The 13,268-nt window shown below is 35.7% G+C and overlaps 1 protein-coding gene across 1 annotated transcript in view; it reads left to right on the top strand.

Annotated features, from left to right (window-relative positions):
* Nucleotides 1-13,268, top strand: part of CFAP47 (cilia and flagella associated protein 47) — a 342,945-nt gene that overhangs the window by 105,219 nt on the left and 224,458 nt on the right. The window contains 2 exon segments of the mRNA XM_027782493.2: nucleotides 10,061-10,195; nucleotides 10,731-10,843. Of these exon segments, the coding sequence (XP_027638294.2) occupies nucleotides 10,061-10,195; nucleotides 10,731-10,843 (248 nt within the window).

Raw genomic sequence — 13,268 nt, 5'->3', positions numbered from 1 at the left:
AAATTAAAAGCCATTTTTATTTGTTAGAGTAGCAATTGTCTTGTCATATATATCTTTCCTGGGCTGTTTTGGAAAAAAACACTTGAAGAGAGTTGTGAAGGACTTAATCTTCCTGAACATCTATGTATCCTTATAAAATGGGATGCAACAACTGTTTATCTGTAAGCCTGATAAATCAGAGCATTAGATAAAGAACATTTGGCTTGAATTCAACTTTATTGATAGTATTGTGCAAAGCATTTGATATTGTCCCACACAAACTTCCTTATCTCTGAAATGGAGAGACACGGATTTGATGAGTGGACAACTCAGTGGATAAGGAGTTGGCCAGATGGTCATACTCAAAGAGCTGCAGCCGATGGCTCCATGCCCAGGTGGATGCCAGTGTCCCTCAGTGGTGTCCCTCAGCAGTCTGTATTGGGACCAGTATTATTTAATGTCTTTATCAGGGACTTGGGCAGTGGGACTGAGTGCACTGAAAGGGAGGTTATTTAGCATGTTTGCAGATGATATCAAGCTGAGTGGTGTGCTTGATGCTCTGGAGGGAAGAGATGTCATCCAGAGGGACCTTGACAGGCTAAAGTCGGCCTGTGTGAACCTCATGAAGTTCAATAAAAGCCAAGTGCAAAGTCCTGCACCTGGGTTGGGGCATCCCAAACATGAATGCAGGTTGGGCAGTGAATGAATTGAGAGAAAGCCTGTGGAGAGGGAAAAGGGGGGACTGGATGAAAAACTGAATATGAGCTGGTAACGTGCACTTGCAGCCCAGAAAGCCAACTGTATCCTGGGCTGCATCAAAAGAAGTGCGGCCAGCAGGTTGAGGGAGGTGATTCTTCCCTTCCTCTTGGCTATCGTGGGACCCCACCTGGAGTACTGGGTCCCGTTCTGGCATCTCCAGCATAAGAAAGACATGGACCTGCTTGAGCAGGTTCAGAGGAGGGCCATGAAGATGACCAGAGGGTTGGAGTACCTCCCTTGTAATGACAGGCTGGGAGTGTTGGGACTGTTTAGCTTACAGAAGAGAAGGCTCTGGAGAAACCTTATATTGGCTTTCCAGTACTTAAAGGGGACCTACAGGAAAGATGGGGAGGTACACTTTACCAGTGAATATAGTGACAGAGCTAGTGGTAACATTTTTAAACTGAAATAGTGTAGCTTTGGATTAGATATTAGGAAGAAATTCTTCACTGTGAGGGTGGTGGGACACTGGCACAGGTTGCCCAGAGAAACTGTGGATGCCCCATCCCTGGCAGTGCTGAAGGCCAGGCTGGATGGGGCTTTGAGCAACGTGGTCTAGTGGAAGGTGTCCCTGCCCATGGCAGGGGGGTTGGAACCAGATGATCTTTAAGGTGCCTTCCAACCCAAACCATTCTATGATTCTGTGTTTCACTGGCCTGATGAGATATATGGAAACATATGCAATTGCGACAATTGCAATTTGTTCAGGTAGGTCTAGTTCACCTAGATTATACTTGGGAACCCAATAAACATGTTATCGAAACAAAAGAAAAGGAAACGTATCTTTCAAAATAGGTGGTGCTTTTTATTTCCATCAGAGCAACTGAAAATTACTCAGACATGGTAATGGTTTTAGCTGGGAAATTTGTAAAGAGACACTGGGTATGTCTGGGATAGATAAAGATTTTTAAAAAGGATATTTATATGTGTATACATACAAAACACAGAGTTTTAAGCTTTATTTAGGCACCGAAATGACTACTTCATCTTTCCTCCAGACTTGCTGACTGTTCTATTTTCACACTGACTTCCAGCTTATTGAAAACTTGGGTGCTGCACTTGTATAAGCAAAGCCTATATAAACTTAGGAACCTCATTTTGTTCACAAACAGCATTGTTTCCTGTATGTTTACCTTTTAAGTTCAATGTTAAAGCCTTACAAATCTGGAAGTAACTAATAAGGATTAAGTGTATGGCTCTCTGGAATTTAATATAGTATTTTTATTGCCTTCTGTTTGTTTAATACTTTTGCCATAATTCTCAGTCATTTACATTTGTTGGTTTAAATTGGTTACCTAGATAACATTTCATGGCTGCTGATTCCAAGCATTTTCTATTTTTCAGTTGTGTCCTGCTAGAGGCTGTTATTTGGCATAGGATGTCTATTTTCATCATTGCTTTATAGGCTTTGTAGTGGGGAAAGCTTTTTTGCATGATTTTTGCATCTGTTAAATAGTTTGCTTCTTTACATTATTCAACTAAGAGTTACATGTTCAGAAAAATGGAGAGCGTTATTGCCACAAGAAGTGGTTCAATGATCTACTCTTTCCTATATCTTTTAATAACATTTCTCTCTCCTCTTTCCTGTCAGAGCTTTGGCTTATAATGACTGTGATTATTTTGTATTTAAAGCACCCTGTTCCGTTCTTTCTTTTCCTTTTCCAGATAAAAAGTTTAATATTTGTTTGTAATATATTCTGTTCTAAGTATCAATCCACTACTCTGCTATGCTCATAAAACAGAACTGCCAGCATTTTCTACGTATGACTTAGAGGTAGTTACAGTCATTTGATTTGCTCATTAAGTTATAAACCTATTTTCATAAAATTGGAGTCGTTATTTGTAAGCAGTTACAAACTGTTTTCAGAGCAGTAGTACCAGAAATACTAAAGACTAAATACTAAAACAGGCTTTAGTAATAAACAGGTGATTGAAAATGTGGAGAGTTGGTTATGGGATTAACAACACAGAGCTGATGGTGTTATAAGAGTTAAATAACGTTATTTTCACAGTAAAACCAATCTACTAGCCCTTCAATTTCTTGTCCGGTTTTGATATAGTCCTAACTTGGAATATTTAGAATTTGAAGTATAATAATTTTGTCCAGTTTGTCAGCTTGAGCATTTTCTTTAACTAGGCAACGTTACAGCACAAGTGAAAAGATAACAGGCAAGCACCCAACCCTTCATCAGCTGTGAGAGGCTTTTTCATATTTTGAGAAACTTTGTTATGGATACAATTTAAGGCATAGATCTGTTAAACTTTATTAACTGCTATTGTTTGCTAACACAGAATTTTTTAAAGTAAATAATTTATATAGACTGTATGAATTTCCTGCTGAATATTTTTATGAAGTACACTGATTTTTATTGTTTTTTAATTAGTTCCTACAGTAGTGGATTAATGTCAGAAATACAGTTTTATGAATTCAGCACAGGATAGAATAGAATAATGTTTTCTGAGGGAATAAGTTCTGATCTAAGTGGAAATGAGTAGAAGTAGGTGGTAAAAGAAAGTTAGGCTTCAACAGATAATCTACTCTGCATCTTTGCTATCTTCAATGTAAATGCAGGAAAGATGAACAGTAAAGGTGTGAAACCACAGCTATATTGGAATAACTTCTACAAATAGTTGTTACCATTCAATAGCCATTACTGAGATAAGCAAATGGATAACATCAGAATAATTTTCAGGTTTAAAGCTTTTGGCAGGTAAAAAACTTTTCTTTACATAGTAAGTGCATCCTAAAATTCCAACCTTAAAAAACAGTAGTGATGAAAATAAATAGAAGTATGAGATGAAGCTACAGTTACATGAGTGCATGAAGAGTATATGAAATGAACCTTAAGAATTATGAAGATAAGCACTATCTAAGAAATTATGGAGAGTAACAGGGATGCTTTAGATCAGTGCTCAGTGATGCACTCACTCTCTTGGAAGGTTAGAGAAGGAGCTGTGGTGGAGCTGCTGGAGTGGGATGCAGTGCTTGGCTGGGCACAGGGCAAGAAAAGAGGGGAAAGCAGTCAGTAACTCTTCCTGTCGTGCTCCACGGAGCCAATGATTTGCTGCCAGAGGAGCTTCAGTTCTGCATTTTCTATGGAATCTCCTATCTCTAGCTTAATAAAACAGAATGGAAATTAAGGAAACTTGGAGGTTGCCTAGTGAGATGTAATGCAAAATATATTTAATATGCATATATGTAAACAATGTGGTAAGTCTTGTCTGCTCTAATATATCTTGACAGGTTTCTCCTTCCTGTTGTATCAAACCAAACAAAAAATTGTATTTCTTATAGTACAAAGCATACAGAATAGCTTCATGCAGGACTATAGGCCTTATCCCAGACTCGGCCTGTCCTGGTCCTCAGGGGCCTGCCTGATGGCCGCAGCTGGGGCTGCCCTGGTACCGTACCCCCTGGCTTCTCTGCTCCTGGCTGCCCTCTGCTCTGCAGCTGTGTTATATTGCCTTTGGCTCCAGGCTCCCTGGCACAGAGGGAGCAGCTGGTCCTTGCTGTGCCCTGGCAACTATCTCTGCCTTTGGTTTCCCTTTCAAGTTTGATGAATTATAGCTTCACTGGCCTTTCTGGATTTGTTTTCTCCTACTAAATTGAGGATTCTTACATAGAAGACATGGAGCGTCTCATTATAGCACAGCGCCTCATAGGCTGAAGGAGCCAGAGAAAACACTTCTGCTTTCATCTGTGAGAATTCTTTAATTTCTTCTTTCTTTAAAATACGATGGGGAAACTTATGATGAGCTTGTACACTGGATGGGAAAGAAAGATTATTCCTGCATTGGAAACTCTGTGTTGGTTTGACTCCATGTATTTCTGAATTAAGAATCCAGTTTATTCTAATTTTTTTTGGTTTGAACTACAGATTTTATTTTTTTTTCATCCATCTGTGACAACATAAGAACATCTTATTTTTCTCTCTTGTATGTCAAATGTGGGTTCATTCTTGGTAGCAGAAGAGAAGGAACCCTTTATTGATGACTTTTTAGGAACTGAAGAAAAAATATTAACTCTTTATTTACTACTTGGTGTCCTCTTAAATCTTTGAAAATAAAATTGTACTTTGTGTAGGGCTAGAATGCCACAGGCTGGTGAAAATGCTGCAGTCTTCAAATACTCCAAATGCTTTGTATGATTGTATCTATTTAGAATATGTTCATTAAGGGAACTTGGCTTATAGCTCCATCTTTTCTTCCAGATTCTTTCTTATACTGAACATAACGTCAAAGGGAGAGCGTTTTCTTAGGCTACCTTTGCGGTTTTTACACAGAGTTAAGACAAGAGTGTGCATAGGCTTGGAAGAAAAAGAAATTAAGATTTCTAAGTAGACAGAAGTCATATGTGGATTAGGAAGTCTTGTGCTTGAGCCTGGGAAAATACTGAAGTGTATCTGTACTTACCATATAGTCGTTTTCATTTAGTCATCAGCCTGTATTGGTGTCCTTTTGGCCCATGGTCTGAACCAGTAGGCTGATCTTAGGTTCTTATTTTGTATAAAAGTTTTTCTACGTGGAATATTTGCTTAAAGCTATTGAGGTTTTTTTACATTGTGTTGGAAGAGGGTGGCTCCAGGACAGTTTTGAATGTTTTCCCTTTATACCCTTTCTTCTCACAAAATTATTATGTCAAAGTGCAGCTTTTGCTAGCTGAAGAAAACTTGTCAGTTGCTGATCTATGAGTCATCAAGTAGAACCTGTTTGAGTGTGGAGCTATTCATACTTGCAATAAGCGATGCATCATTTTGCTTTCTTAGAACTCCTGCCTTAGGACTTAAATCTCAGCTGCTTTTCTTGGTCCTGTGTTTCAGGCAATAGATTTCAGCCAATATTGCATTTTAATAACATCAGAAAAGGAAGAAAACTCAATAAGCAATTTCTAATTAAAAAGAATTAATAAACTGTTTATGACAGGCTTGCTTCTGTATGTGAAGGATGATATAGAGAAGAATTTAAAATAATGACAGAGAGGTGTTTAACCATAGTTGATGAATCCTTAAGCCACTAATTTGCAGAAGCTGGGAAATCATGTAAATGGAAAGACCACTTTGTATTTGCCCAATTTCTTAGACTTTTTACTCAAGCAACTGCTCTGTTGGCAGAGGCAGAATAGTGGGATACCCAGTCTCTGATACTCCCAGGAGATCCATAAGCATTTAGATGGTGTGGGTCTTTACAGCTGCTTTTGTATTCTGACAAGGGACTTTCATGAAACTTCTTTTTACCATACCTGCAGAAGAAACTAATTAGAGGAACAAGGGCCTTTCTGCAAAATTTGAAGCCAGACTGGCTGTTGTATTCTGTTCTTTGGAATATATATTTACTTTTTCACAGTGTGTTGTACTGCATCTTGAGCTTTTAGTAATTAGGAAGTTGAATTGGCTGGTTTGTAGAAGCACTGCAACGTATGCTCTAGTATAAAACGTTAATTTGGAAATAAAAAATAACTCAGATAGCTAAGATGATAGATATGTTATACATATCTCTTGCAGCACTAAAGACAGTCCAGAAGAGGCAAAAAGGTTTTCTCCCTTTTTCAGCCCATCTGGCTAAGAAATATGTCTTTCCCCAAAGTCTCTTCATTAATATTTGGGAAACAGTAACTGTGGTTATCCAAAAATTTCTGATAATGAGAATGAAATTTTTACTTTTATTTCAAAGTTACTAGTGGGGATCCACTAGTTCTTCCCATGGAGTTGCTTTACTGAGTTGACTATTTTAAGCTTATTATCTCCCACTGATATTTGGGTTTTTTATTGCTAGAATTTTCTGTACTCAGAAATGACAAAAAAAAAATTAACTGTCCAAAAACATTATTATAATAGCCCTCAAGAAATATGAGTGGAACAAAAAGAAAAAAAGAACTTTAAATCCTATGTATATATTTGACCATATTTTAGGAATACAATTAAGTAATATTTTTTTCAGATGTTTCAATAATCTAGATTTTTTTTTCCTAATATTGAAGAGGAAAATATAATCTGTAAATAATTTTATTAGATTTAAAAAAATTGCTACATTTTCTTGTTATAATCTAAATGTGTAGCATTTTTACCATTCAATAAAATACAGAATTGGTTCATCTAGAAGCAGACATAAACTAAAGCAAAACATTGAGCAGGTGACTGAATAGCTCTTCTGCTTCCTTCACCCTACTACTTTAGAAATAGTATTAATTCCCTTGATTAATCTGCTGGAGTGTACTGAGGTTCTGGAATAGATGGTTCATTGTGAAAATTGCCTCATAAGAATAAATGAAAAAAAGATTTAGAGTTTTTTTCACCTCTAATGCTCCATTTAGGCAGTAAACATCTAATCATGTTGAGGGCTAGAATATAGTTGATCATACAAATAAAATAAGGTGGGGGCTGAAAATGTGTTCTTGGGAAAAGCTGGTATACTGTAGTTCATGGGAAAAATATTAATGTATAGGAATAGTTGTTATACTCGGAGATCCTGGAAATTGTAATAGTATTGAAAATAAGTATTAAAGTGAGACTTTACTGACAAAAGTATCAAAAGAAAATCAGGTTGATACAAATTTATCCTCATAGTTTACTATTAAAAGGTTTTGGTGCTAAAAAGGTACAGTGATAATAAAATATAGCCATGAACAAGATGTGTTATCTGGAGTGATTTTTGTTATTTGATAAAAAGAGCAAAGTTTTAGAAATATTTCCCCAAGGTGGTTGTGACAAAAACCTGGGCTCCTTATTCAATATAGTTAAATTAATAGCACATTTTATTAGATGGACTGTATTAATTTAATTTTAATTTTTTATTAATCTGACCTCTTAAAAAGTGTCACATTACCATTTTTATTGCTTTCTTAACATACCCAGAAAAAGTAACAAGACTTCCACTGGAGTATCGCATTCTTTCTCCATGTTACCACAGCTGGAGTCATCTGGCAAGTTTCAATTAAAATTGCCCTACTCTCATAAGGGATCTCACAGTATCACTGTATACTCTTCTACCATGAGTTTTTCGTAACTAATAAGTTGCAGACTTGCTGATTTTTCAGGATATGTTACAAGACCTTCCTTATAAATCTCTGCTTGAGAGAAGTAGGTAAGTGCAGAGAAGCAGCAAATTGTATACTGGGTTTAGTGATAGCTTGCTAGTCTTCAGTCAGCAAATATGTGCTTACAATGTGCACGAGAGATTGTTGTACAAATGAAAGCTGTGCTTATGCAGCAGTCATTGGTGTGACTATCGCTCATCTGGAGATATCTGTGTGCTGGTACCAACTCAGCTGTGACTTCCTGATGCACAATGTGGGCTAACGTTGTGAGTGGGAGTTTTTCTTACTTGCAGTAGTTTTTGGAGGATGGATGATGGTGAACATTGAAAACACACTGTTAATTCTGTGCAACTCCTGATTTCCCTTTTTGCCTACAAACTACAGAGATTTTTTTTCTAGACCTTTATCTACCAATATGCCTGTGGTGTATGCAATTATGGAACAGATTCAGGTCCCCTATACTATACTTAATTCTAAATAAAACTGATTGTCTAAATAAAACTGGGTATGTATTGCTCTTCATTCCTCTTCAGATAAACAAATAAAGCATGCCATTTCAGGTGCAACTTTGCTTTATTTTGCCATTTTGTTTGTTAGGATAGTGTAAAAATAGTGTAGTCCTTGATATCCTAAGTATGCATGTGCTACAAAAGAATGTTAAATCATTTGAGACTTGTTTGTTCAAGTCCTTAGAAATGGATGAAAAACTTTCAATAATTGCTGACTAGAGAAAGCTCTTTTTCCATATTGCTAATGTATTTGAATATGAAGTATCTCCTAGAGGCTGTTGAGTTCCTAGTGAACTTAAAAATTAGTACAGCTGTTTCACAACATAGTCTTGGGATATAAAAGTATCTCGTACCTGGTTTCTTGCTGTGTCACATGACCCTGCAGATCTAACAGGCATTGAGTTTATGTATGTAGAATGCTTCTAAGTAATGTACAGATCAATATTAAAATAAATAAAAATGTGCTTTGTCTATTCTTTAAGTAGTTTACATGTAAATTCATGTGAAGAAGGAGGCTTCATTCTAGAGTGATGGTGTGAGGTTACCTGTAGTCATGTGCAACTCATCCAAGTTGCTTAGGGACGGTGGCAGTGGTAATCAGCAACAGAACAATAGATTTTTGTATTTATTTATTTTTTGCTTGAGAATTGGGCAAACTTTTTCCTGTAAGGTGAGGGGATTTAGAATGGTAGTAGCTTTCTAGGAATTAGGCAAATGAGTGTCCGAAATATTGTTGTATTGAATGACTCTCAGTAATATAATGGATCCAAATAAAATGTCTTGAATGAACAGAGCACCTTTTAATGGGATGACATGTTAATGCAGTGGTTTACTGCTTAAATCTATTCCCAAGTGTGTGTATTTTTTCAGTATGACTTGATATTTAGTTTAGGAGAGAAATTAACTGCAGTTATAAAAGTTTATTTAGTATATAATAGACAATTTTATTGCAATAACATTATATTATAAGTTACTAAGCATTAAGTTTTAACATACTTAATTAGTTTGATTTAGGAGGTACAGAATCTTATCTGTTTAAACCTGTATCCAGATCTTTCCTGCCTGTGTTTGTGGGAAGCTACATAGATCATTAAGTCTCTTTATTATTTGATTACCCTTCTGCAAAGTTCAAGTATTTCATGGCAGAGTTTCTACCTCTCTCTTTTCAGTGACTTGCCGAATTGCTGAGGACTAAAGCTTTGACATGTTTTGCAGTTGGCATTTCAACTCAGTTCTGTAAATCAAATATTTAAAATGCAGTAATACTTGCTACCTTTAGTAAAGCACTTTGGCATCTGCAATAAAAATAACTGTACATTTATGAGTTGGATGGTGATGATATCTTCATAAATGGTTGCAAAACTCTATCTAGGAGTATTTGGGAAATTATTTCGCATAGTAAACCAAGATTTTAAAAGATTTTTTTAAAAAGATAATAAAGACATATGCTTTTCCAATTAGTGAACTTTACTTGCTTTTTTTGTTATGCTTCATTTTAATAAAATGAACATCTCTTTCTGCTGAACTGTGGGAAAAATGGTTTGCTTTAATTTTTAGCCTAGGTTTATTGCTAAAGCATGTCAATGGTCTTCAAGAATTAGATTTTTCATATTATTCTGAGTTATGGCCCTAATCCAATTATTAAAAGCTAGATGCAAAATATTTGTATAATAAGAAATACCTTAAACTTTTTTGTTCTTCATCTTCATATCTCTAAATTGTACAGTTAAAATTTTAACTGTGTATGTGTTTATTTTTTCTTTTGTGCTTTCAATATTAGGCTGCTGATATCTGTGATCCAAACCCAGTCATGATGCTTATTCTGTGTGTCTACCTATATGAAAGTCTCCCTCACTACTTACCCAAGAACACTATAGAATTTACAGGTGCTCTCCATGCCACTGTTGTTAAACAGGTACTGGTACCATTGAACTTAGATTTGTAGCACTACAAGGTTAGAACACTGTATCTCCATATGTGTTTATACTATGTATATGGTATAACAAAGAATAAGTAGGTTTCATGTCATTTCGCTACCAAATACAGAAGATTGGAAGCATGGATCATCTTATTATTTTTCTCTTCAGGCTTGGGATCTTGAATTCTGCTGCTGTTTTTTTTCCCTGTGCTTGTAAGCACAGAAAGAAAATATCTACAAATCAGACAAATCTGAGCTCAAAAATAGGAATAATAAGAGATTAACAGGCATGGGAGTTCAGTGTACACTGCAAAAAAAGTACTCAGAAAAACTGATGTTGGATAATCTGTGGGAAGTCTATACTCTTTAGGAAGGAAAATGATATACCTAGTTATTTGAAGTACTTTCTTATTTTGTGATATCCTTAATTTGTACTTTGGAATTTAGCTGCATTATATGCTTTTTATACCCTAAATATTGGGGGAAAAAAAAAAAAAAAAGGCTGATTTTGTTGTTGTTGTTGTTGTGATAGGTGTGTCTGAAAAACCCAAGCAGCAAAACTTTGATGTACAACACCATTCTTGTAGGAAGAGATGCTGATGATTTCTCATTACCTAAAGGAAACACTATCACCATTGCCCCTAAGTAAGTAATGATTTTTTTTTTTTTAGCGTTGTTATTAAGTCTAGCATTATGGAAATATGAACCTACTAATTTAATAGTGATGGAACACTAGGAATATGTTCAACTACAAACAGGGCAAAATTAGGCAGTATAAAGATCAAGCTTTTTCTCCTTAACCTAGAACAAATCCAGAGTAATTTATCAGTGGGACACTTGCATTTTAGCTCAATAGTGCTTTAAGAGCAGAGTACAAGCCTTCAGATCGTTACAGGAGTCATTCAATAAATATTTTTGTCCTAATGGATTGAAAGCTTTAATTTTCAGTTTGGATCTGCTGTTTTTACTTTCTTTTTTTTTGCCAAACTGAAGTTAAAATATCTCCTCTGAACTTGATTTGTATTCCTTACATCAATGCATCATGGAAGCATAAGCAGGTAAAAACTCTTTCTTCTAAGATTTCATTGTTTGTGTCTTATTCTTAATTGAAGCATGGCTGGGAATTTAAGAGGCCATGACACAGGTTTGATAGTAGTGTTGGACTGCTTCTTTGTGCTCCCATCCTCTTTCTCTACCAAGATGAAAACTGTTGCAACTGCAGTGTAGTTATTTCTCTGTCTTACATTTCTGAAAGCCATCTATGGATTCTGGAGAGATCTAATTTTGGGAAAACGTTAGGTTGTTAACATTTTTGGTAGTAGAAATAATCCTGGTGATTTCCATCATTCTCTTTTTGTTCACTAAATATGTTTTGCTCTTTCTGTGCTATGTGGTTTTATGACTAGATACAGGAATTTCACTATCTATGCTTAACTAGTGAAGACAAGGGACATAGCAGTGGCTATGGCTGTTAGTTAAGAGTTTTTAAGTTTAGACCACAAGTCTATTTAAGATATTCCTTTGCAGATAAAATGGATTAGAGATAGTAAAAAGGAAAACAAAGGTCAAGTTTTGTATAAAAATAACTGTGGAGAAGAAAAATTTCAAATATATGTTGTCAAATTCAAGAAGACTCAACATAAATACAGTGCTCTTTAAGGATGATCAATATTTCAGTATTAAATGACATGCCTACTGTAAATATATGCAAAAGGGACAACAAGCAATGCTATGTTTTCAGCAAGCTGTGCGGCTGATTTAATTCCATTTTCTTTGCACTTACTTCAAATAAGTATTAACATAAAAATGTAATCTTTGGAAATATCATGTGTTTTCTGAAAGGTCATTACCATGGCTGGTTTTCATTTCACATTTAACCCCCCACCTCCCAAACCAAGATACAAGTAAATTTGTACAACCTTGTCATTGAGCTGCTTGGCATTGTAAACAGCAACAAACAGTTGAAAAAATACAGAGAAATAAAAGCTTGTGGAAATGCCAGTCATCCACTGGTGACCTCTGCAGAGTTTATCATAATGTAATTTGTAATCTTGGTCACTAAATGAAAAATAGGTTCTTTGTCATTAATAGCTTTCTTAATATTCTGATGGAAGTGTTTGAGAACACCAGTGGGGTGGTTGGGAGTCTTACAGGAGCTTTATATTAAATCATAATATCACAAGTGAGTTTGGAAGTGGTAGTAACATGAATAATAAACCAACACCTCTGTTTAGTGGATTGTGTGTAGGCTTATTGCCATTAGTGCTGACTTAAATTCAGTTGTATAAGGTGAAGAAAAAAGGTAGAGGATTTGTAGGAGAGAATGTTCTGCTTCCTTTCGAAAGGATGCCTTCAGAGAAACTCAGAAATGAGGTGGGCTTGTAACGGACTTTGGCCTAAATAAAAACTGAGGGAGAATTTTCAGTATATTCAGTAAGAGGTTTGATGTGAATTAGTAAAACTTAATGGAGTTGTTTTTTGACAGGAATGTTAACATCACTGACTATAACCTGTTTAGGAATAAAAGAAGTTCAAAATAGCTGGAAAAAGGAACTTCACATTAAAGTTATTTGTACTACTTTTAGAGGTAAATAACCCATAACTATGAGATTGGAGGCAGATGAATCAATGTGTTAAAAATCACTGAAAATTAGGAAAGCCTACTTCTTATATCGGAGAACAGGAGTTATACTTTAAAAACAGGAGTTATACTTTAAAAAACTGAGTATCTGTAATCATTCAGACAACTTAAGGTCAGGTATCTCTGCAGACTTGTTCCCATGAGTTGAAACTGTTCTTTATGAATCTATGAATATTATATATAAATATGGATATGCCTTCACCACTAGTTCATCTTTCACTGCAAGCTAGCTTGATGCTAGCCAGCTTCACCCCACCCCCCACCCCCTGAAACAACAGGTACTTTAGATAAAAGTAATAAACGAGAAGCAGTTAAAAATAACAGCTGTTGCCTTGTGAAGACCTACTGCAGGGCTCCAGTCAAGTTGTAAAGCTTGTTTTGCTGAAGTTTCAGAGTAAAAGGTCAAGGGAAATATTAGCAGTTTAGAGA

The sequence above is a fragment of the Falco peregrinus genome, chromosome 4 (assembly GCF_023634155.1).
Source record: "Falco peregrinus isolate bFalPer1 chromosome 4, bFalPer1.pri, whole genome shotgun sequence".
In the NCBI taxonomy this organism is placed as follows: Eukaryota; Metazoa; Chordata; class Aves; order Falconiformes; family Falconidae; genus Falco; species Falco peregrinus.
The sequence above is the reverse complement of the archived record's forward strand: the minus strand, read 5'-3'. Positions and strand labels throughout refer to the sequence as shown.